Here is a 26,572-nt window from a genome sequence, read left to right on the forward strand (position 1 = left end):
TCATAAATTCATATGTTTTGCTGAATTTCCTGAATATCTGCATCTGGCTATACAAACCATGCTTTTACTATTTTAAAGTTTATTATTATTTTTTAAAGACTGGGTCTCACCCTGTCACCCAGGCCGGAGTGCAGTGGTGAGATCACAGCTCACTGCAGCTTTGAATGCCTGTGCTCAAGTGATCCTCCCACCTCAGTCTCCTGAGTAGCTGGGACTGCTGCAGGAACACACCACCATGTCTGGCTGATTTATTTTATTTTATTATTTTTTTGTAGAGGCAGGGGTCTTACTTTGTGGCCCAGGCTGGTCTTAAACTCCCTGCTTTTAAGTGATCCTCCTACCTCAGCCTCCCAAAGTGCTGGGATTATAGGCATGAACCACCAAGCCTGGGCTATAAACAATTTTAATTCAAGGATCATTTATACTTATAAGCATTATGCAATGTACAGTATAGTTTAGTTGGACCTTAAGTTTTCAATATAACCTTATCTAAATTCTGGCTTTTCTATAAAAGCTTAACAAATATATTGTTAAGAATTACATGGTCCAATTACCATAAAAGTAAACATAAGCAATCTTTAAGTTATCCAAGTACTTCTGAAAATTTACCAGATATATGAATGACATACTAAAATTTTACAATATTAGTGTGACACATTCTCATTGTATATACTGTACCTGGCTATGAAAGCAGTGATTAATGTTTACTTATCAATTCTCTTGAACACCTACCATGTTACAGAATTTTGCTGGAGAACACAATTCCTGCCCTCTGGGTGGGGAAAAGAAAAAGGCATAATTTAACAATGCTGCAAGCATTAAGCCATAATACAACCCTAAAGTTTATCTTTAGAGGATGAGGTAAGTAAGTCATGTTATACCCATCAATGTAATATTATTCAATCCTTCAAAAAGGTGAAGCCCTTTATGAACTGCTAAGAATATCCAGAATAAATCATTCCATACCAAAAAGTAAAGTATAAGATGCATGTAGCATATGGCCACCTGAGGAAAAAAAAATATTTAGCATGAATATTGGTTTAAATATGCATACATGATCTCTGGAAAGATACACGAGAAACTGTTAATAGTGGTTGCCTCTGGGCAGGATAACTTGGTTGGGGATAGGGAAGGAGAATTTTTACTGTATTCCTCGTTTTACTTTTAGAATAACATATACAACCTATACATAATGCAAATTAAGAGAAAATAAAAAGGGACAAGAGAGACAAATTTAGAGAAAGCAAGGATTATTCTGTGCTGGAATTTTTTGAAAATTCTCCATGAATCTGATAAAAGAATGGACATCCTTTGGATGGGTAAGTAGAAATGAAGAAGATGGAAGTGGGGCCACTCCATTCTGAAAAGACAGAACACAGGATTTTGCATCAGCAACAATAAGTCAAATCTTCTGGTTAGAGATACAAGTATCCTATCCTATCCTATAAATGATGAGGAATTAAAAAGTTTAAAAGTAAAATTGTGATCATTCTGTAGAGGATCTTGAATGCCCAGAAAAATGACAACAAGCTATGCAAAATTTCTGAACTGAGAAGTGATAATTAAGAAATACAAATGCAGCAGCTTGCCACGTTGAGTATTTCAATGACATGTTAAGTATTGGTTTTCTCTTTATACTCTGTCCTGGATTTCTCTACAAAAGATGTCAGCAGAGGGAATAAAAGACATCATGAAGGGAGACTGAATGAAGGATTGGTCTCTAATTAGATGTAAAAAGAAAATCAAAGCTGATCTTGAGATTTTCAGTCTGGTAGAAAAACAATGATGTTGGTGTTAAATACATCTTCCAGGTAGTGATGAGTCAATAGCAACTGTGAATTCAAATTGCAACTGGAAGAATATTGAGATTAGAATTACGAAGTTGATGTATAGTTTCCTAGGGCTGCCCTAACAAATTACCATGACTGGGTGGCTAAAAACAACACAAATGTATTCTTCCACAGTTCTAAAGTCCAGAAATCTCAAATCAAGGTGTTGGCAGAGTCATGCTCCCTCTGAAGGCATTAGGGAGAACCCTCCCTTGCCTCTTGCAGCTTCTAGTGACTCCTGGTAATGGTTCGCTGTGGCAGCATAATGCCAATTTCTGCCTCTGTCTTCATACTACCTTCTGTGTGTCTCTGTCTGTGTGTCTCCTCTTCTTATAAAGATACCTGTCACTGGATTTGGGCCCACCTCAAATCCAAGATGACTTCATCCCTAGATCCTTAAGTACAAATGCAAAAATTCTATCTCTGAATAAGGTCAGAATCATAGGTTTTGGAGGGGTTAGAGTTCAGACACACCTTTTGCAAGGAACATTATTCAAACCACTACAGTTGAGAACCATCAGCCCACAAACTCAAAAAAGAAGAGATGTCTTCTCTGAAAGAGTGCACAAATATAGACCAAGACCATGGATTTAGTACCTCCAAATTTAGAAAATGAATAAAATAGTGAGAAGAAAAAAAAATACAAGAGGGCTGAGATATAAGAAGAGGCTGAAGACCAAGGAAGAAAAAGACAAATCAAGACCAAGGGGGTAATTAATCACATCAAATACATCAAGAAGTTTGTTGCAGAGATGCCTAGGAAGGTATGAATTTGTGTGTGCACTACAGTTTAATCACTATTATTTTTGCCATGAATAAATAAAAAATAGTTCTTCAGCTTCTCTAGGGAAAAACAAATAATTATGGGTCCTACTGAACAATACATCAAAGAACTATCCAGATGTCCAGATCAAAAGAAAAAATAATTAGAAAATTGTACAAAGATGTGTAGTTTGCCAAAGGCAACATACTAAAAAAAAAGATTACTTAACACAGGGGCAGCAACTGGTCACAGAGCAGAGGGAGAGCTTCAAAAGAAATAGCTTTCAGTGAGGTCACTGGTAGCGCAGCCCAGAATTTTAAGAAACAGACTACTAGAAAGACAACATAGACCTCTTGGGGAACCAAGTACAAAGGAAGTTTACTGAAATAGATTGGATGAGGACAGCTAGAATAAAGATTTGTGAGCATGGGCTAAAGTATATTTCTATATATATTAATATATGCAAAAACGTAGCTACTCAAGAGTATAATTTACAGTCTTCTATGATACAACAACCCTAAAAATGCTACTTCTTATTGCGAATAAATTTAAAAGGGCTACAAGCACAAAACAAAGTCTTTGGGACCCTGACTTGACTCCTGCTTACCATGCTTAATTTCAATCTCTGTTTCTTGCTCATGCCTAGGCAAGCCATAGTGTTCACATTCCTGCATCTCTGAACACGGTTCCTTTGCCTAATGCAATCCCGCACATATTTTAAGAGTGAACTCAAGAATCATCTCTTCCGTGAAGATTCACCTAACTCTCAAGCAGTTACCCTGCAAATTCTTTGTCAGTATATGATTCTATCACTTGACAAAAACATTATCCTCCTGATTTGTGAGATTAGATGAGATTTTATACCACAAATACTAAATTAGAGAAGAAAATCTTAATAGAAATAAGAAACTTAATGGATCATTTCCCAAGTACTGAGGTTAAGCATTTTCAAAATTCATTTCTATCTCTTTGAGTTGCACATATGATAGTCTATAAACTACATTTAAAACTATGGTTAATTTTAAGTCAAAGCAGCACAGAAATGTGGATCAGGTGCTTGGGAAGAGTTAATTTACTTTAGCATTGCATTTACTAAGCTCCCGAGGGGGAAACAAAATCTTTCAACTAGATACAAGAAAACTTCTCAGCGTCTCAAGTATCTGCAAATAAAATCTGCTCTCAAAGTTACTTAAATCATTCTGTCTGATTACCAGCAACAATATATACAGTCTCATCTCCAATTATATATACCTAAAAATTCATTTATTTTTCACATGGATAAAGCAAGGAATACGCGGATTGTTTAGTAATGAAAAGTAGTTTGCAAATGGATCTCCACAAAATGGCAAACTCAGGGAAAATTTGAGATTAAAGGTGAGTAATAAGAAACTTTGAGAAAAAGGTACACATAGAACTGTACTTTGAAGATAAGAGGTAACTGTGATATATTCTATATAAAAAGGCTCATTTTCTTTTTTCACTATGGAGTATCTATGCACTAGGTAGATACCAGGCTATTCCCTGGAGAATCTCAGTCAGGTCAAGAAGATACATGTGGTTAGAAACCCATGAACACAACTCAAAGACTGTGTTACTGTTTAAAAAAGAATCATTCAAAAATAAAGACTGTATTTCCATTCCTATTACATGCACCAAGCAAGAGCCCCTAGTTAGGCCTTAGTAAACCAAGACTTTAGTTTTCGGATATTTTTTTCACTTGAATATGAAAGTTACTTAAAATGGACATTTATCCTTTACTGCATCACAGACCTGTACGTATACAGAAGATCTATTCCTAGTACCAATCTTAGAATGAGCTATTCATCTTATTACAGATTAGTAACTGTTACTAATTACCAACTGTTATAGGACTACTTCTTTCTAGTCTACCTAGAAAGGACAAGTTAGGTAAGAGGAAAAATAAATGGTACCCTGCCTCATCCAAAAAAAACAAAATAGAAAACAAAACTACGCACCTTATCTGTCTCATCCACACTCATGGATTTCATTATACAAGAAGCAGGCCTCTCTTGAATGTGTGCGAGGTCTTGGGGGACACTCTGAGACACTGGCATCGGAGGCAGTGGAGCCCGCCTCTTCTTGGGTGCATCCGATGGCAGGGTGTTGGAAATATATGGTTTGGAAATGGTATTCGACCTCGTAAAAGTCGGGCGGTGCTTATTTACTAGAGGAGTTGCAGGGGCACTGGCAGTCTGGTAAAGAACGACAAAGCCAAAATCTAGTAATTTCAAGATATTAGTAAAAAGCATTAGTAATTAAAAATATTTGAAGAATCTTACAAAATGCAATATAAGAAAATACTTACTTGGTCCCGCTTTTTCTTACTGCGTTGAAAAAAACTGAAAAACCCTTTATTTTCTTTCTCCTTCATAATATCTAGGTTTTGTGATATTTGGCAGGACTCTAAAATAAAAGAAAAGCATCTTACTTTTGTACGTGAGGTTGACTGTTCAATTCCAAGATTTCTTTCTCTTACTTCCCCTTTGTAAACTTATCTAATGCTAAAAGCTACTAATTGTAGTCTACAAACAAGGCACTCTGCTAAGCACCTTAAATCTTATTAAGTTCTCAAAGCAACAAGCAAATATTATTCTTATTTCACAGAAGAGGAAACTGAAGCTTAAAAAACTAAGATACATAATCAAGGCGAACACTCAGGAAATGACAGAGCTATACCACAAACTCAGTTTTTTTGATTCAGAGTCTGTGTTCTATACAACATTTCAGAAGCGGAAGTAAAATAGAAAGGACACTTCAAATTAAACAACATATGAAATTGCTACCACACAGTTTGTTCCTTTATTTTTATTATACTTTGCTCTCACAGCTAAACTATGTGAAATATTTTCTTTTTTTTTTTTTTAATTAATTTATTATTATTATACTGTAAGTTGTAGGGTACATGTGCATAACGTGCAGGTTTGTTACATATGTATACTTGTGCCTTGTTGGTGTGCTGCACCCATCAACTCGTCATTTACATCAGGTATAACTCCCAATGCAATCCCTCCCCCCTCCCCCCTCCCCATGATAGGCCCCGGTGTGTGATGTTCCCCTTCCCGAGTCCAAGTGATCTCATTGTTCAGTTCCCACCTATGAGTGAGAACATGCGGTGTTTGGTTTTCTGTTCTTGTGATAGTTTGCTAAGAATGATGGATTCCAGCTGCATCCATGTCCCTACAAAGGACACAAACTCATCCTTTTTTATGGCTGCATAGTATTCCATGGTGTATATGTGCCACATTTTCTTAATCCAATCTGTCACTGATGGACATTTGGGTTGATTCCAAGTCTTTGCTATTGTGAATAGTGCTGCAATAAACATACGTGTGCATGTGTCTTTATAGCAGCATAATTTATAATCCTTTGGGTATATACCCAGTAATGGGATGGCTGGGTCATATGGTACATCTAGTTCTAGATCCTTGAGGAATCGCCATACTGTTTTCCATAATGGTTGAACTAGTTTACAATCCCACCAACAGTGTAAAAGTGTTCCTATTTCTCCACATCCTCTCCAGCACCTGTTGTTTCCTGACTTTTGAATGATCGCCATTCTAACTGGTGTGAGATGGTATCTCATTGTGGTTTTGATTTGCATTTCTCTGATGGCCAGTGATGATGAGCATTTTTTCATGTGTTTGTTGGCTGTATGAATGCCTTCTTTTGAGAAATGTCTATTCATATCCTTTGCCCACTTTTTGATGGGGTTGTTTGTTTTTTTCTTGTAAATTTGTTTGAGTTCTTTGTAGGTTCTGGATATTAGCCCTTTGTCAGATGAGTAGATTGCAAAAATTTTCTCCCATTCTGTAGGTTGCCTGTTCACTCTGATGGTAGTTTCTTTTGCTGTGCAGAAGCTCTTTAGTTTAATTAGATCCCATTTGTCAATTTTAGCTTTTGCTGCCGTTGCTTTTGGTGTTTTAGACATGAAGTCTTTGCCCATGCCTATGTCCTGAATGGTACTACCTAGGTTTTCCTCTAGGATTTTTATGGTATTAGGTCTTACATTTAAGTCTCTAATCCATCTTGAATTAATTTTCGTATAAGGAGTAAGGAAAGGATCCAGTTTCAGCTTTCTACTTATGGCTAGCCAATTTTCCCAGCACCATTTATTAAATAGGGAATCCTTTCCCCATTTCTTGTTTCTCTCAGGTTTGTCAAAGATCAGATGGCTGTAGATGTGTGGTATTATTTATTTTCTTCTACAAAATGTGAGTCATTATAATTGCTCGGTATTCTGCTAAATGTTTCATAAAAGTTATTTCTTTAATAGGGTGGGTCTCAACTGGGACCAATTTTGCCCCCCCAGAGGACATCTGACAAAGTCTGGGGACAATTTGATTGCCACCACTGGCAATGGGGTTAGGAGACTATGCTGTCGGCATTTACTGGGTAGAGGCCAGTGAGGATTTCAAACATAGTACACTGCAAAAGACAGTCCCCAATGACAGAATTATCTTGTCCCAAATGTTAATACTGCTAAAAATTAGGAAGCCCTACTTTAGTTAGAATGGCAAATGTCAAACCTCAAGGTTGCATACATAATATTTATATAAAATTTTCCAAAAAGCATCTCCTAATATCAACTGAAGGGCCAACAAACAATGACACAGCCAACAGTGCTGGGACTCCCTGGCCCAAACTGGCTCTAAATTCCATTTCCCATTAAAAGAAACCATGATTACTTGAGAATGGTTGATTCTCTGTTGGTATTAAGGAATGTACAAGATAAGCTTGGGACATCTAGCCATACTAGAAAGAATGCTGTCAAAGTCTACCAGGTTGTGTTAAAAGGACTCAGGAACCAACTTGAGATGGTTTCTACCAGTAAAAGGATAATTTGGACATCATAAAAGTAACTCAATAAACTGAAACATGTCACATGTGTTTAATTTCATACATTCATAATGATCCTAAAAAAAAAAAAAGCCTCTTTGATCACATTTGTGTTATGCTGGAGAACCAGTCCATTATTTTAAAAACTGATGAAAGGAAATCATCAAACTTTTATTATACCTTTTTCTTTTCTTTTCTTTTTTATTTATTTATTGAGATGGAGTCTTTTTTTGAATCTCACTCTGTCGCCCAGGCTGGAGCACAGTGGTGTGATCTTGGCTCACTGCAACCTCCACATCCTGGGTTCAAGCAATTCTCCTGCCTCGGCCTCCCAAGTAGCTGGGACTACAGGCGTGCGCCCCCATGCCTTGCTAATGTTTGTATTTTTAGTAGAGACGGGGTTTCGCCATGTTGGCCAGGCTGGTCTCGAACTCCTGACCTCAGGTGATCCACCCACCGTGGCCTCCCAAAGTGCTGGGATTACAGGCGTGAGCCACCGCATCTGGCCTATTCTACCTTTTTCTGATTGAATTCAACCTCTGTAGCAGTTATATAGCTGACACGGGGAAGCTTGCTTTTTTAGTAATATTGTTTGCAATAGACTTTCACTATTTTTCGACTCCTAATTAACTAAGATGTAGACAAAGATCATTGATGGCTAACATTAGAAAAAAAGAACTTGTCGTTACATGTTTGCTGATGGAAGTACATAGCAACACTTGTGAAGTATTCTTGCCAAAAAAATCTCTTGCCAAAATCTGATCAAGCCTCTAGATTTAACCATCAATTTACAGGAAATAGAGGGGAAATTTACATTGAAATAAAATTTCAATGACATTGGCAATAAGTTAAACACTAAGTGACACCACAGGAGGCAACAGTAAAAATCTGAACGTGGGAAGCTATAAGACAAATGACCTGGTTTCTTCAATAAATGAGTAGCGAATTTTCCTAAGCCTTGGAAAAGCAATGAGTGGTGATCTGTAAAATTCAAAAAATATTTCTTCTACTAAGCAACATATGGATTTTATGGTAAATCACAGTACAATTTCAATAACATTTGAAATAAAATATTGTGTATTAAAATTTGTGAGACATAACTGAAGCTAAACTAAGAGATAAATATATAGTCTTAAATGCTTTTATTTAAAATACCTGTCTAAAAAAAAACCAAAATAAATTATGGCAAAATAGGGACTACTTCAGGAAAGGAAAGCTAGTTAACACCAAATAAATACAGTAATGCCTCAATAACATATGAAAGGAAAACTATTTTACAAAGTAAAACTTTTAAATCTGATGATTCAAATATTCAATAAGCAGCATACATTCTGCACAATGAGTTTCACAATGCTAGCAACTAATAATAATGAACACGTGCATAGCACTTTATAGTTAAAGTTTTTTGCATGCCTAATATATTTCTTAGAATGACCTTGTGAGGGAAGTATCAAAAGTTATCACTCTAAGCCCCTTTTCTCATTGGAAGATGCTAGCATTTACCCTGCAGGATATAAAATATATATATATATGAAAGCAGTGGTATTACTCCATTACGCTCTCAGTAACTATAAGTGAACAGAGAATTTTAATAACTTGCACAAAGACGAATAGACATTAAACAGTAGAACTAAAACTGGTCTCCATTTAAAGATTATTTATATTTGTATTTTTGTTTTAGATTTGCCACTATTTCATTTTAAGATGGAATACACCACTTATTGCATATGGATGCACAATTAAATTTAGAACAGTAGATGAAAAATTCATATGGTTGTGCAATACAATAAATACAACCAGAATATTTTTTATATTTATTTTTTATTTTTATTTATTTTTCTGAGACAGTCTCACTCTGTCACCCAGTCTGGAGTGCACTGGCAGGGTCGTGGCTCACCACAGCCCTGACCTCCCTGGGCTTAGGTGATCCTCCCACCTCAGCCTTCTAAGTAGCTGGGACTACAGGCATGTGCTACCATAACCGGCTAATTTTTGCATTTTTTGTAGAGATGGGGTTTTGCCAGGTTGCCCAGGCTGGTCTGAAATTCCTAGGCTCAAGCAATTTTTCCACCTTGGCCTCCCAAAGTGTTGGAATGATAGGCATGAGCCACCATGCCTGGCCCACATGGTTATTTTTGGTGACGAAATTTTCAGGTCATCCTCCACACTAGTTAACCCTTAAGTTTTCACTTAAAGTTCTATATCAGGGATCATAGCAAGTCAGGTTAAACAGTAAGACAAGCAAAGCCTTGAGCTTACTTAGAAAAGCAACTCAAATACTGTAGTTTCCTATTTCTATTTCTAAAAGGCAGGCTAAAAATAATTGCATGGAAACTTCTAAGTTTTCAAAATAGTATCAGAAAAAATAAGGAGGCAAGGGCACTGACAGCATTTGGATTGACCTTGTAGATTCTGATACTGTAAAGCTTTCTTAATTTTAATATTTCACTCTCTTAAGATTTATCCACAACATTTCATATTCTGAATAAACCACATCCTTCCATTACTGGAAGGGATACTAGAAATCAATACATTCGACAACCTCGAAATGAGGCCAGAAAGTTTATGGAATTTGCTTAGGATTAGGCAAAGTTAGGAGTAAAGGTCAAGTACAAGTAATAAAATGTTGTTGCTAGAAAGAACCACAGAGATCACTATTTCTAATCTCTTATTATTATAGAAGTAGAAGGTGAGATTTCAATAACACATAATATATGCAGTTTGTTAAGGCTTGTTTTTTTAGTAAGCTGGTAATTATTAGGGTAATCAATTATTTGAGACTTTTCTTAATGGGTGAAAGATGATTTCTACAATTTATTATTGGACAATTTTAAATACAGTTTTTCTCTACGAAAGGAATGCATGCCCATTATGTAATTCTGTATTATAAAGAAAATAAATAATAATAAAAAAAATCACCTACCATAACCCTACCACCCAAAGGTAACCACTATTGAAATTTTTTATGTATTTCCTTTTAGCAATTTCATATAAAAGCATTTATTCACCTATTGTGTTAAACACACTTATATGGTATAAAAGCTAATTTCAACGTAAGCATTTTCCATGTTATTACAAAATATTCACAAACAATGACTGCAAAATTTCATATGGTTAATATAACATCATTATTCTGAATTACTGTTCAGTGAAATAATCTGAGATGCTTCCTTGTTACTACCAAGCTATTAGCACTTGTACCCAATAAAGATCCTAGCAAATCATTTTTCCTTGTATGAGAGTAAAGAATATGTTTTCCCACACTGTTAGAATAATTTTTAAACATTTGTTGAAATGAAATTATTACAATTAAATTTGGAAATCAAGGGGAAGGAACCTATAAATTTTTTCAGGAAATAAAACCCAAATATTTTCTAGGTTAAAATCTCTTACAGAATGAACATATTAGTGATGTTAAGAAAAGGTAAAATTAGAAGCTTATTTTCAATATATCCAATTTCAGGTTATAATTTGTTTCTACTGATTCGTACATCTTACCTTGTAAAGATGACTTACTGAAGACAGTAACAGAAGTGGCTACAGAAGGAGGGGTATAAAAGAGGGTAAATTGACTGTGAAGATGATGTTTGTTCAAGTATAAAACATCACTGAGTTGAAAAAGTAGTTTATGGATTATATAAAGCCACAACCTCAGGACAAATTTTGAAGTCTCTATGCAAAGAGCATGTAAATAATTGTCAGCTTCACTAAACTTTTATTTCGCTTAGTGAAACAGATTCATGTTGAATAAATGTTTGCATTTGTCTACTAGACATCATACAAACCAGCATTATCTAAGATCTCCAAACTTTAATACATTACATCATTTCTATAGATTAAAACTGGAAACTATTTCAAAAATTTTTTGAGTAAGATTGATTCATTTCATAAGCCAACTTATTTCGGTGTTGACCTTAGAAAAAATTTAGCAAGAAACTTCCAAACTTGAATGATAATTAAGACTCAGACAAAATCATAATGAGTCTACAGTAATTCACACTTGATTAGAATAACAATGAATTTACATGTAAATTTTTATTTTCTGTTTAAGCCTCAAAGCCATGAAGAATTAAGTTAAATCCTACGCCTCCCCCAAAAAAAATCAGAGAAAGAAAAAATATAAAATGTAGATGATGGCTAAAAAGACAAGTTTTAATTCCAATTTCAATAACTGAAATTAAGTTAAATGTTATATTTAACTTGATTTATATTTATTAATATTTTGTTTTCTTATTCCTAATGCCATGCAATTACTTCTATCTATAGGACCCATTAACTGCCATTATGAACTTGAGAATACCTACATGCAAACACAATGCACAAAAACATACAAATATATACATCCCACTAAATAAATAAAATAGAAGTCTGTCTTACCTCTGTTGACATCCATTGCATATAATTCTCTTAGTCCCAGGTCATTAAGAGATTTTGTCAAGTCGAGGGGCTCCTGTGACTGATAATCTTTCAACAATACTGTATGCAATGGATCAAACTCACATTTGCTACATATAATAGGGGCAAGCTCTTGAAGTGATGCATGTGGACTCACTCTCACTATAGTCTTCTGTGTTTTCTTAAAATTAATCACTACTCTCACAGTTTTCTGAAACACAGATTAAAGCCATACTTGTATCATAATTTACTGAAACAAACATTCTACAATAATGTCTAGAATAATGAGATAACCTACAGTTACACATTCTTTTTTTTTTTTTTTTTTTTTTTTTTTTTGAAAGAGTTTCGCTCTTTTTGCCCAGGCTGGAGTGCAACGGCGCGATATCGGCTCACCACAACCTCCGCCTCCCGGGTTCAAGCGATTCTCCTGCCTCAGCCTCCCGAGTAGCTGGGATTATAGGCATGCGCCACCACCCCGGCTAATTTTTTTTGTATTTTTAGTAGAGACAGGGTTTCTCCATGTTGGTCAGACTGGTCTTGAACTCCCGACCTCAGGTGATCTACCTGCCTCGGCCTCCCAAAGTGCTGGGATTATAGGCGTGAGCCACCGAACAGTACTTTCCTATTTTGGTGTGAAATTCTCTTTTTGATTAATGTTACTCCCTAAATCCAAAGCAAGTTCTTAGAAGCAAACACATTAGTTTATTTATTAAATAATCCAACCATTCTATAGTAAGATTTTAATTAGATTTTAAACTAAAAAAGAACAAACTAGCCTCATATCTAGTACCACTCATGTTTTCACTTTGTTCCTTAAAATACTTACTTTAAAATTAGCAGATGTACATAGTACAAAAGTATGTATATTTTATCCTACCCTTTGAGGAATATTTATCTTTCAAATAATTTCTCTATTGCCTCAATAAAAAAAAGGGGTATTTTGGTTAAGTCACTAAAATTTTGTTTCTGTTTGAAACATTATAAGTGAGATAATCCATATGAAAAGCTTAGCAGACTTTCTGGCACATAGTCATTGATCAATAAGAGAACATTGACTATTGTGATTAGCTTTTGTTGTTGTTACTACTTTGGCTAATTTTAATATTTTAGTAAAGAATATTAAAATGTCTTCATTAGATATCTAGTACTGATAATTTAAAATTACTGGGAAGATTTTAAGCATCTCATCACGTAATTGAATTAAATCCTGTATGGAACTTAGCTACATGAGACTATACTAAGTGAAATGTACATTTTGCAGGTCCTTAAAGACATTCATTCACAAAACTAAAACCCTTTGTATAATCCCATGCAATAGCATAAATATAACCATTTCCACCTAGAAAAACAGCAGGGATAGGTAATAAACACCTAAACAGAAACAAATGCCTAGACAGAAGGCAGTCCAATATCCTAACACATATTAATAATATTAAATCATATATTACAGAAAGCAAGTATGTTTTAATATTTTCAAAAACTCAACTTCTTTGAAAAAAGCTTCATAACAACATGAAGAAAATGCAAGAATATGTATATTTAAGTCACATGTAGCAATTTAATATACAAACTTTTATATATATTATAAAATGAAAATGGTTGATGTTCATAATGAAAGAGTATTTGTTGAAACCCATAAAATTCTACCCTATTGCGTGCAGCAATAAAACAATTTTAATAAGGACTGATGATATTAGAATGATGTGGTTAAAAATTTTTGCATGGAATTTGTACATTAAAGAAAATGGAGTTAATGTGCAGCACACATTAATAGTTTAGATGTTATTAATTCAAACACAATGAAGAGTGAGAAAACAAAACAAAAACACACACACACAAATAGATGTAAGTTACGACTGCTGCTTACCAAGTACGCAGAAGCCAAAATATTACTTTAAGAAATTCTTAGATGAATTTGCATGAAAAGATTCTAAAACCTTCCTTTACATATAAAATACTTTTTTAAAAAGTAGCTTAAAATACAAATCATTCATAATTGTTACATTCTTATGCAATCATATTAGATATCATTTTAGAGCACTTAAATCTAAAGTTTTGCCCAAATTCTATTGAATCCAAGGATCAATAACCAACTGAATCCTAAACAAAGTGGCCTAGAAAAACATAATACCTATGTTCACATCAAATTTGATCAGGAAAGTCCATTTTCATTTCACTTACAATGAGCTGCTAATGACTGAAAAATCAACTTAATATTTTAGCCATAAGATACCAAAAGATATAATGGAATTCTTACCTCTGGTATTATAGGTGTAGGTTTTTTCTTATCCAACATTTTTGGCTTTAAAATTACCTTCTCTACCTCCAACATTCCTATTGGTGTGTTTGGTTTAAATTTAATGTGGTTCTGTTCAGCTGACAACAGATCGATTGTGTAACTTGATGGATTTAAGTGATACTGTGCACAAAGGAATATCAACAAGTCCATCATAGGTTTACTGTAAAACAAGAGTATTTCATTACCTGTTATTATTTTGAGGATTTTCTTAGAATGCTTGTCTTCAATAGATAAACAAGGCTACAAAATCGTATTTGGAAAAGCAGCTTAAAATTTGAGCTATAGGCCAAGCTACAGGCCAAGGCAGGAGGACCGCTTGAGCCCAGGAGTTGGAGACCAGCCTAGGCAACATGGCAAGACCCTGTCTCTACAAAAAATTTTTAAAAATAACCTGCTGTGGTGGTACGTGCCTATGGTCCCACCTACGCAGGAGGTGGAGGCCAGAGAACAACATGAGCCCTGGAAGATGAGGTTGCAGTGAGATGAGATCATGCCACTGCACTCCAGCCTGGGCAACAGAGCCAGACCCTGTCATTATCATCATCATCATCATCATCATAACAAAAATAATATAACTGCAAAAAATTGAACTACAAGATACTTAAACAGACAAAATTGTAATAGTTAAAAAGTGTTGGGATAGTCAAGACAGCATGGATCCTAGTGTTAGTTCAACAACTACTTTTATGTTTTACCAAATTGTTTCCAAATTACAAGTTTCAGGAGAAGTCCTTTCCTTACCCAAGAGCAGTCCTTCACAACACATTATTTGTAATACAATATTGGCAGTCTTTAGCTTATGAATTGATTACAAAGTTCTCATAAGAATGAAGTATTTGGAACAAGCACCACCACCTTTTTGGCTTTAGAAAACAGACTGTAAATATCTACATAGGAAGTCCACAAAATCCTAAAGGGCGTAGTACAAATTCTTTAATCATTCAAAGGTTATGAATATTCTCTAGACACTGGAATCACAGTACAAGTATTATAGTATATCTGTTCTCATAGATCTAACACTCTACTGGATATACTAAACCAAGTGTCAGCAAACCACAATGTGCAGGTCAAAATGGGCCCACAGTCTGTTTTTGTAAATAAAGTTGTATTATAAAATAGCCATGCCCATTTGTTTATATAATGTCTCAGGCTACTTTTGTGTTAGTTACAACAGCAGAATGGAGTAGCGTGACCACACCTACTATATAGGCATAGCCCACAAAGCCTACTACTTTTACTTCCTGGCCCATGACAGAAAAAGTTTATCAGCTTGTGTACTAGAACATAAAATAGAAATAAAGTAAATGCATGAGATAATTTCAAATAATGAATGAATGTTTAATAGCATTGGTAATACAGGACTTATTTCTATAGAAACTTTCATACCCAACTTGGAATTCAGGGATACTTACCAATTTTTTGCTTCCCTTTCCATAGACTCTCATTGTTGACATAGACTTATATTTTCATTCATATCATCAACAGAACAACATAGTCTCTGAGTCTTTCTTAATACTGTCAGCCCTTAAGGAAAGCACACTAAAAAATCTTTGGTATCATGTGCTTTCCCCAAATGTCAGGTGATCCTAAGCTGTTAGTTCATACTTAAGAATAAGGCACTGAACTGCAGTGTGAAAATCCTATTTTTATGGCTGGAGGTGTAGGTTCATGGGATTCACTTTAGGGTAATTGGGGAGTCAGACATCTGCATCCCACCTCAAAAGGGAAATGCACGTATTAGTAAAAAGTTATTCTCCAATTTCTTGACTAGAGATATAAACCTGGTTACTGGCTTTTGGGAACTTGACAGGGAAATGGGGCTAGAAATCTCGCCATTCGGTATGCCACTTTTATTTTAGTGCCTCTGTTTTCATATGGCATGTCACCCTCAGCAAGCTCCCAGGCCTGCAGTCCCTCTGATGCAGTTCTTCCAGACAAGGAGTCTCCTGCAGAGATGGGGAAGGATTCACTCTTGGATACTGTGTGGTCTTGAAGTCAAACATTACATTACATAGATTTCAGATCATCCCGTGTTCAGCCCCCATTTCTACTTTCTGTGGTCGCTGCCTACTCCTGGGCCAGTCTAATCTTTATGAGATAAGGAGTATGTTTCTCAATGGTCTCTCACACCTCCCTTCTCCTCTCCCACATACAAGTAGCACCCTATTACTTGTACATATATAAAGAAAAATAAATAAATAAAAGGCTCTAAGTCCCTCAATTAAAAAACAATTCTCAGGAATACATTTCAATTCTCAAAATACATTCCCTGTGTCTTTATTAGATGGTTGCATATTATTTAAAGAGTTTTACATCCTTCTTTTGAGCCACAGGCTATGCCCATAAATGTATCTATATTGCCCATGTTTTGGCTTTAAACAGTACATTTTTAATTTCATCCAGAGAGAGACTAGCAAAACGGTCTTGTGGAAGTTGATTTTTTGGTAATATGGTACTCTACAAGAGCAATTGGATGGCACATACCAATTCTAGACTTGGAAATAGTACTTTCTTTGATAGTAAATAAAGTTAAGAAGGATTAGGTAATGTCTAGTTAAATACAATTATAAATACAGTTTAGCTGGAGGAGGAGAGAACTTTCATTGCCAACTGACTGGGTAACTGTCTGCTGTTGTCTATGAGTAAATGATGATACATGCAGACTGTATTTCTTTCTCTTTATATATAAATGTGTCAAGTAATAAATGTAAAAACATTGACACTTATTCTTCCAACATCTTTTACTTCTTAAATACACAGTTTTCTTGAATCTCTGCCAGAAATACATAAGTTAACAAGACAAATGGCTGGGTGCGGTGGCTCACGCCTATAATCCCAGCACTTTAGGAGGCTGAGGCGGGCGGATTACGAGGTCACGAGATCAAAGCCATCCTGGCTAACAGGGTGAAACCCCGTCTCTACTAAAAATACAAAAATTAGCCGGGCAAGGTGGCGGGCGCCTGTAGTCCCAGCTACTTGGGAGGCTGAGGCAGGAGAATGGCGTGAACCCAGGAAGCGGAGCTTGTAGTGAGCTGAGATCACACCACTGCACTCCAGCCTGGGCGACAGAGCAAGACTCCGTCTCAAAAAACAAAACAAAACAAAAATACAAAAAATTATTAAAGTTTTGTTTCGTTTTTATCCCTATTTTTGTGCCATAATTATCATCCTTTATGTATAAACATATAAATGTTAAAAAAATACATTTTTGATTTTTTAAAAAAGTTAGAACAATTTGATACTTTGTGTAGAAATATTGGTATTTCTGTGACAAATTAATTTTCTAATCTAATAAATGGGGTGGACAATTGGTCAAGAATATTAATATAATGGCCTATTCCTTCAGTCACTTTATTTATCTAGAAACTTTACACACTATATCAGATTTCATAAGAAAAAAATTGCCGACTATATCATGACCTTTGAACTCAACACTGCCTACATGTTTTCTACTAAAAATGCCTCTTTTAGAGGCAACTGAAAACCACAGAACTTCTTTATGACTTTATTCTCTCATTTTATAATTCCAGGTCCAATTCTTTATTCAATAATTTCAGAAGCCAAATTTGTCTTGAAAGTATTCCTATTCCCAGACAGATAAATGCAGCAATCCAGAAAGTTCTGCAATATACATAATTACATATGTGAATTTAATACTGCATATGAATTGTCTCTGGGGAAACAACTGAATTTTCAATAAGTGGTACTGGGAAAACTATCAGATGAAAAAGAAAAGTTGTGTATCTAACCTGATTCCTTACACCATAGTAAGCTCCATGTGGATCTTTATGTGGTTTGTGTTTTACAGTAATAAGCCCAATGGAATTTTCTGCACCAATGGAAATGTTCTATATCTGCACTGTCCAACACAGTGGTTACTGAGCTAGTGGACTCCCAAACCAAATTTTTAATTTATTCAACTTAATTTAAATTCAATGTAAGTAGGCACATGTGGTGAATGGCTGCCATAATGGATAGAGTAATTCTAACATGCTGGTTCTCAAGGTGTGATACATAGACCAGCAGCATCAGTATCTGCTGAGAACTTGTTAGAAATGCAAATTGTCAAGCCCCAGCCCAGATCATTAATTCCTCTGGGAACAAGGAACAGCAATTTGTGCTTTGACAGGCACTCCAGCCTATTCTGATCATACTGTAGTTTATGAAGTTTATGGAACTCTGATTTAGAGAGAAGAGAAAAAAAGAAACAAGTAAAATATATAAAATATCAGGTGGTGATACATGCTCTGATAAAAAAATAAAATTTAAATAAAAAAAAACAAAGAAAGAAGTTAGGAATGTCCTGATTGAAAAATGACACCAGAATAGAGAACTTGAAGGGCCTGGGATATCTGGGGAAAGATAGCTTTGACAAGTACAAAAACCCTGAGGCAGGAATGTGCTCTAAGTGTTTAAAGAAAAACAGAAACTAGTCGGCTAAGGTGAAAACAATAGGCACAAAATCAGTGATAATCTTGTAGTGTTTAAAGGCCTTTCAAGTGAAGACTTGAGATTTTACTGAGTGAGACAGAAAGCCTCCAAACAGTTCTGAGGAGTGATGTGATCTACTCTACTTTTTAAAAGGATTACATTCTGGTTTTTGTATTCAAAATAGCCTGGGGCAGCAGCTACAAGGTTATTGCAAAAATTTAGGTGGAAGATGGTGGTGGCCTAGACTACTCAGATTCCAGATACATTTTGTAGGGAGCTGATAGGATTGAAGCTAATGCAGAAAGGAGACAGAGACAGAAAGAGGAGCTAGCCAGTGGAAAGGGGCCAGGATTGGAGGGACATAACAAAGTGGCGGGGTTGCTGAAAGCACCCAACAGGAGATCTAAAATGCAAATTTCAATGGTCTGCTATGTGATGTGCTTACTGTAACTCTACAAAGCATCATTCTATATTATTACATCACAATGAATTTTGGGTAGCCTTGGGAGGTGTCAAATAATTTCAGATGGAATTTCAGAAGTAGAAACTGAAAAATATGAATCCAGAGGTGGTGAGACATAAAGTCAGAGCCAGAGGTGGCCCCAAGAACGTAAAATTCTTGGGAGTTTACGATAAGATTATAAAGGGGATTGAACCTTCCAGAAGTGGAACAGGGGTTCAGGCCAATCTTACTTAGATCTTAAGCAGCAGAGTGACCTCGACAAGTTATCTGGGTTCTGTGTGTACACGGATGTGAGCTCCCCTCTAGCAGGACCACATCTTAGTAATCTGTAGGTACCTGGCCAGGTCGCTGTTGTCAAATGAGGAATTTAGAGAAAACAGTGATTAATTCTGTTTGAAAGTCAATGGGCTCAAATGCATAGTAGACTAATACAACTGACACATGAGAAAGCATACTTGTTGAAAGGAGATTCATATGCTTTAGAAAAAAATAACATGGTGAAAGCTCTGTTGTTTTTTATAATTAGTAAGCTTGTTTTGCCTAAGCCATATCTTTACACAAAGGTGAAACATAAACATTAAATAAGGTTAAGATCTTTTCCAAAAACAGCCTCAGACTAGTTTGAATGCTTTAAATATTTAATTGAAGCCTCAGCATTCAGCACTCTAACACAGGAAAGCTGACCCTGACCACAAGATTTTGAGGTTGGGAATTACTGACTGTCTAGCTTTACCATAAAGGAGTCATAACGCTATAAAAGTCGGACATTAACTTTTAAGCAGTTCCTGCATCCAACAGAGACGCCACTGGGGTTAACTAGTCACAAAGTGCACCCACAGGAAATAAAATCATCTCTTGAATATACCTGGATGCCAAACTACTTCTGCCAAAGATAACAACTCTGGTTGGATAATCATCCCCCAGCCGATGCACCTGAAGGCAGTTGGCTAATGAGTTTGACCACGGGATCACCACAGAAAAGATGCCTGTCTTCCTGTTCCCTAAGGCGGGAGCACACGTGAGCAGTCCATCTAAAACTGGAGGCAAATTATTAAAAGTGGAAAAGGATTGAATGAACATTATAATCACTCCTCTATATTATTACACCACATTGAATTTTGGGTTATTTTATTACTCAGCGGAGTGTGCTTTGCATTAACAGTATTTACAGAATTTTTTCTCTTGTAAGATAATATAATAATTTTCTGGAGGGCAGAATTTTTTTTTTAAGACTCTAAAAGCTCTTCTTTGAAATGAAGAAATCCCTATGAGATTTCCCACTTCTTTCAGAAATAGATAACAATTCCCTGTATTAGTTTCGTATCTGTACCTTGTAAGTTCACACCAACAACCCAATTATACATACCAGTAATCGTACAGAAATCTTAAAACATTCTCTATTGCTGAGTTTATCAATCTTATGCTAACCCATGTAGTTCATTAATGAGTTCAGGAATGAAGCAGTGCTCTGTCTGTGTGTGCAAGAAATGAAATGTACCAGGTACACAAAACAACTAGACCCAATCTCAAAATTGAGAATGCTTATTATGCTATAAGAAAATTTTGAAGAAAATACATGAAATTAAGATTTGAAGATAATTAGTAATAGGTCAGATTACTAAGCTGATAAGTTCTTAACATACTAAAAATAGATATTACTAAATGTAAAAAACTCCACAATTTTTAGAAAGCAACCACTTTGGACTCTATCTGGTCGTTTATCTTGGGTGTTATACTCACAGCTGATTATAAATAATTACCGTCATAAAAATGGTGATTTAAGAACACACCTACTAAACACACATACATGCCACTTATAAAAACAAAATACCACAAATACATCTCACTATAACTGGGGCAATTTGAAAATAGACAAAGGATAAAATTTTATTGACATGAAAGATGGAAATCATTAACTGAACAAAGGAGGTTACAAATAACATGTACAATACCATATTGTTGTAAAAAAGAAGAGTGCACATACAGATGTGTGTACATACATATGTGTATACATAGATGTGCATGCCTAAGAATAAAAGGCTAGACACTACAACGTTAGAAGTTGCAATCGGCCTGCTTAATGAAATTGCATTTACAATTTTTTGGCTTATCTGTATTTTCCAACTTTCTAAAACATCTAACTATGGCAACTGTAATCACAAAAATTTAAAAACTAAAATTAGGGCTGAGCACGGTGGCTCACATCTGTAATCCCAGCACCTTGGGAGGCCAAGGCAGGACATCACTTGAGCCCGGAGTTTGAGGCTGCAGTGAGCTACGATCACACCACTGCACTCCTGCCTGGGCAATGGAGTGTGACCCTGTCGCTAGAAAAATTTAAAAATTAAATTAAGTTAAAAATCTGAAATTAAAAAGAGTCATTATTATAAAGCGTAGATGCCAGGACAGCAAAGGGAAGAGGGTGGCCCTGCCAGGAACAATGTTCTGAGGACATTTATGAATACTTTGTCACCCCTTTCCCAACCAGGGGAGCAGGCAGGTGACAGAGGCTGACATTCTCCTGGGCTCAGAGCCATGGGGGATATGGGAGGGCAGTGACAGAACCTAGATGACAGGATGATTAAAAACTCAAATAGTACCGATTAAAAACTCAAGTAGTACTGTTATGTTGAGGTACTTGCACAGTTAAATGCCAACTTTTGTTTTAAGCAGTTACAGCAGAATAAGGATCTACACCAAAATTTAAGCATCTTGTAGAGTTAAACATGGTTTGTACCACCCTATAGATGTTGGGCAGTTTTTAAAAAATTACCCTATTATATACATATATTTATCATACATTTGTCATCACTAGACACTTCTCAAACATAAATATGACGTGAGCTTCAGAAATTTTTCTACATCCATTCTGTTCTGTTACTCTTTTTTTAGCAAAAACCCCACACTGATCCAACCATGAAAAAAAGATCTTGTCACTTTTTTTCATAGTCTACTTTTTCCCAATAGGTGGCGCTGTAATCCATGTAAAATGCTCCCAAGCTCCTTCGCGGACCCACCCTGTGCCAGTCAAAGCTCAGGCTCAACTCTGCTGTAAACCGGTGTTATGGGACAGGCAAATCAGGCCGAAAAGCATGTGCGACATGTCTCTGGATTATTTTATGGGAAAAGCCCAGAGAGGTGAGGTGATTTGCTTAAGATCACACAGCAAGTCTAGAACAAACTGTAACTTCTAGTTGGGACTTCTAGCTTGGAGTTCTGTGCTTTCTTTGTGTTTTCAATTATGACATCTCACGTGTGCTCGAATCAAAACAAATTCCTATTTGTAGTAGGTGCGTAAAAGAAATATCCTCCTCTGTTATAAATGGTGCTTATTTCTTTCTCCCTCTTGTAGGAAAGAAAGTGTGATAGCATGGCCATAGAATGCTCTCTCTACAGGCCAAGAAGGATTCGTGTTAATCTTATCAGATTTCCCAAATTGAACATTTTGCTTTAAAAGTTTAGCCTGGAAAAAGGGAAGAGAAGAAAAAGGAACTAATACCTATTCAATGAGGAATAATTACCTATGAAGCAGATACCCGACTATAAGATGAAGACCTAGAATAATATACAAATGTACCCACATATTTCCTTAATCTATGTGGTTTTTGAGACAAAGTCTCATTTTGCCTGCCCAGGGTTGGAGTGCAGTGGTCGGATCTCAGCTCACTGCAAGCCTCGGCCCCTGGTTCTCGCCACGTATTCTCCTGCCTCTAGCCTCCCGAAAGGACTACAGGCGCCTCACTTCACCTCAGCCTCGCTAGTTTTTTGTATTTTTAGTAGAGACGGGTTTCACTGGTTAGCCAGGATGGTCTCGGGATCTCCCGACCTCGATCCGCCTCTCCTGCCTTGGCCTCCCAAAGTGCTGGGATTACAGGCTTGAGCCACCGCGCCCAGCCTCTATGTGGTTTCTATATCTGTTTAGTCTATAAGCTCACTTTCATTAAAAATTAACTTTTCCCAAGTACTAGCAGACACCACTGCTTATGCTGTTGTGAAGTACATAGCATCTTCTGAGAAGAAGAGCCACGAGTTCTGTAACAGTAGTATCCTTTAATGTTCATTTCTAGAAAGGCAAAGAATTGCTTTGTCTGGTAAAAAAGATGTTTATCGATTATATACATGATACACATACACACAGAAACAGGTTGAGTATCCCTTATCCAACGTGCTTGAGGCAGGAAGTGTTTCAGATTTCATATTTTTTTTCAGATTTTGAAATATTTGCATTACACGAGTTGAGCATTCCTAATCTGGAAATCCAAAATCTGAAATGCTCCAATAAACATTTCCTTTGAGCATCATATTCACACCAAAAAGTTCTGGAATTTGAAGCATTTGAGATTTTGGATTTGGTATACACAGTCTACATATACATAGATGCACACATTTATATATGTGTGCAAACATATACATACACATAGACATACGTACACATACATCTGTACTACACTGTATCTTATATATAAATAAAATATTTTAATTCCTCCTTCTTTCAGTCCAACTATCCATGGTATCAGGATACTTAGAAATGCCCAAGAGTTTTCAAGTTAGCATGGCAAGCCCCCTTAATGTAAGCAGGGGCTCACAAAGGCAAGATAGTGGAGACATGGTGACTTTTGGTTATTAAAGAGATGGCATCACTAAGAGATTAAAGAGATGGCATCACTAAGTCCTGGTACCAAAAATAGTTAAGCTGGCAGATGGCTGCCAACCTAATTCAGGATAGTCAGTTTCTCCCTGAGCATAAAGTCTATGAGCACCTCCAACCCTACTGTGTTCCCTAAACTGAACAAGCTCTTTTGTGAAAATCAATGCACAAACAAGTGCATTCTTCTGAAGATAACACTGTGCTTATATTTATCATACATTTGTCATCACTAGATACTTCTCAAACATAAATATGACGTGAAAAAACTGCATTAAAATCTTTTCAGAGTTACATATGGAACTCTGTTTATCTAAGAAACCCTCACACACTTAAAATTACTTTCCTTAGTCCCCCACCAAATTCTTGTATTATTCTGTTGAGATTTTTCATATTTCTTTTATATGGTAGTAACAAAGCCATGAAGAAATTTTATTTTTATCATTGAGTCTTCCCATTAGGCAGTTAACATTTATCAGTAGTAGTACATAATTTTCTATTTGAACATTTCTTTTTGTTGTTATTATTAAACAGTTTTGTGAAACAATAGGTCAGCAGCAGCTGTGACACTCAAGACATCCCTAATCACACTATAAAGATATCCCAAGTCACACTTTTAAGATATACCAAGTCAGACTCTTAAACATCTTGGATTGCATTAAGATATCCCAGAATCACACTTCCAAGATATTCAGAATCACACTACTTTAAATCACAAACACTTAAAATAGAAAATTAGTCATAGCATCAATGAGTCATGTCTGAATTATAAAACTACTGCAAACAAAGTCCCTAAATGAAACCCCATAGTAAAAACACTGATATACAGGCTGGGCAATGTGGGGGAAATCCCATCTCTACAAAAAATACAAGAATTAGCTAGGCGTGGTAGCACACGCCTGTGGTCCTAGCTACTTGGGAGGCTGGGGTGGGAAGACTGCTTGAGCCTGGGAGGCAGAAGCTGCAGGGAGCCCAGATCTTAACCACTGCACTCCAACCTGGGTGACTGAAACCCTGTCTAAACAAACAAACAAACAAACAAACAAACACACTGATATAAATTCTACTCTCAGAAAAACTCTTCAGCCCTAAACAAAATTTAAAAAGCAATCGAAATTTGGGGCATTCCTACCTTGCTCTCTGCCTGGAGAAAATATCTTTACTTAAAAGATTCTGGGTAAACAACTAGGACTCATTCCAAGTGCTTCTTCACACCATTTATGTTGCTACCTCCATCTACGCATAAGTGTTTAGGAAGACAATATTCATTTTGATAAATTTATGAAATGCCTACTACATTGCAAGAAACTGTGCTAGGCACTATAAAGAAAAGTAATGATATTCTCATGGCTCTGTAGTTTCTTCGAAAGGTAAGACCTACACATACATTGCAGCAAAAAACAGTATGTAATAAATATGATATAAAGTGTCAGAAGAGTTTGGAAGCCAGAGTTAATCCTTGATTCTGGGGAGATCAGGGAGCCTTTATATAAAATATCTCACCTGAGCTATATAAACTAACTGGAGAAAATGAGGGTAGTGAGTTACACCAGGGGGGAAAAAAAGTTCATAAAAGTATGGAGGTGAAAGAAATAGAGTATTTGTAGAAGAACAAAGGAAGAGCAAAGAGTCATGTGGTGAAGCTTAAGATACACAAAGGAGGGCAGGGCACAGTGGTTCACACCTGTAATTCCAGCACTTTGGGAGGCTGGGGGTGGTGGATCACCTAAGGTCAGGAGTTCGAGACCAGCCTGGCCAACATGGTGAAACCCCGTCTCTACTAAAAATACAAAAATTAGCTGGGCATGGTGGCATTCACCTGTAATCCCAGCTACTTGGGATACTGGGGCAGGAGAATTGCTTGAACCTGGGAGGTGGAGGTTGCAGTGAGCTGAGATCCCACTAATGCACTCCAGCCTGGGCGACAGAGCAAGACTCTGTCTCAAAAAAAAAAAAAAAAAGAAAGAAAGAAAGAAAGGAGAGTGGTGGTGAAGGAAAAGCTTACTTAATTTTGGAGGAGAAAATAAGGTATCCCAATCTCCAGGCTAGGTAGTTTGGACTTCTTCAATCTGATATTGAATTGCTGTCCTGCAGTCTTTTATCAAAGGTAGTACCACAAACAGAGAGGCGTTTTAGATTAATCTGAGGGTGCAAGGTAAATGAAGAGAGCCAGGGTTAAGAAAAGCAGTTCCCAATTAAAAACAAAACAAACAAACAAACAAACAAAAAACAAGGAAGCCAATCAATAGGTGCCAAGCCCTGATAGTATTTCATTTAATCATATTTAATCCTATCAATTCAGCTATAATACATTTTCATAGATTAAAAAAAAAAACTACAGCAATTCAAAATAGTTGGTGGCCCAGAAACACAAAGCTGATTGATGAAAAATTACTCAGATTTAGGGACCTGAGGAGGCAAACATGCTGGAAGGAGGGTAGGAAAAATCTAGGGTGCTTGTAAGTACAAATGTAGGAGAAATGTCTGATGCAGAATCTATCAGGTATAAAGAAAAAATAGATATGATGAAAATTTAGACATGAAGAAAAATGCAGCATCCTACAGAACAGTCATAAATTAGACTTGAGGATGAAGAACTAATTCAGTTAAAGAGAAAGTGGATAAGCTAGATGTTTTAAAAGGTAGTATTCAAATAAGGAACCCTAAGATCTAAGAACTGGAACAGTTTTAAAATGATGAGATTCCACCATTCTCTGGTGGAAATAGGGAAGCTGACCATGGATCTCGGTTTCCAGAGTTGAGGAAAGAGAAGAAAAGTTAACTCGGGGTGGCATATGGAAAAGTCTAAAATAAATATGACGGGTGACAGGACAGAGAGAAAAAACATGCTTCTTATATTAAAGCCACTGAGGTTTAAAAAAAAATC

The 26,572-nt window shown here is 36.1% G+C and overlaps 1 protein-coding gene across 7 annotated transcripts in view; it reads right to left on the reverse strand.

Moving 5' to 3' along the window:
- The window catches only part of COBLL1 (cordon-bleu WH2 repeat protein like 1), a 163,378-nt gene that overhangs the window by 34,736 nt on the left and 102,070 nt on the right, over window positions 1-26,572 (reverse strand). For 5 of the 7 annotated variants that reach the window (XM_017946591.3, XM_017946590.3, XM_017946588.3 and 2 more), the window contains 5 exons: window positions 14,105-14,306; window positions 11,827-12,055; window positions 10,948-10,986; window positions 4,919-5,016; window positions 4,569-4,805 (listed from right to left, as the gene is read on the reverse strand). In XM_017946591.3, coding sequence (XP_017802080.2) covers window positions 4,569-4,805; window positions 4,919-5,016; window positions 10,948-10,986; window positions 11,827-12,055; window positions 14,105-14,306 — 805 coding nt within the window. The remainder of the gene's footprint in view (window positions 1-4,568; window positions 4,806-4,918; window positions 5,017-10,947; window positions 10,987-11,826; window positions 12,056-14,104; window positions 14,307-26,572) is intronic. The other 2 variants (XM_017946592.3, XM_017946589.3) reach the window with 1 other exon arrangement.

Source organism: Papio anubis, chromosome 10 (assembly GCF_008728515.1).
Source record: "Papio anubis isolate 15944 chromosome 10, Panubis1.0, whole genome shotgun sequence".
In the NCBI taxonomy this organism is placed as follows: domain Eukaryota; kingdom Metazoa; phylum Chordata; class Mammalia; order Primates; family Cercopithecidae; genus Papio; species Papio anubis.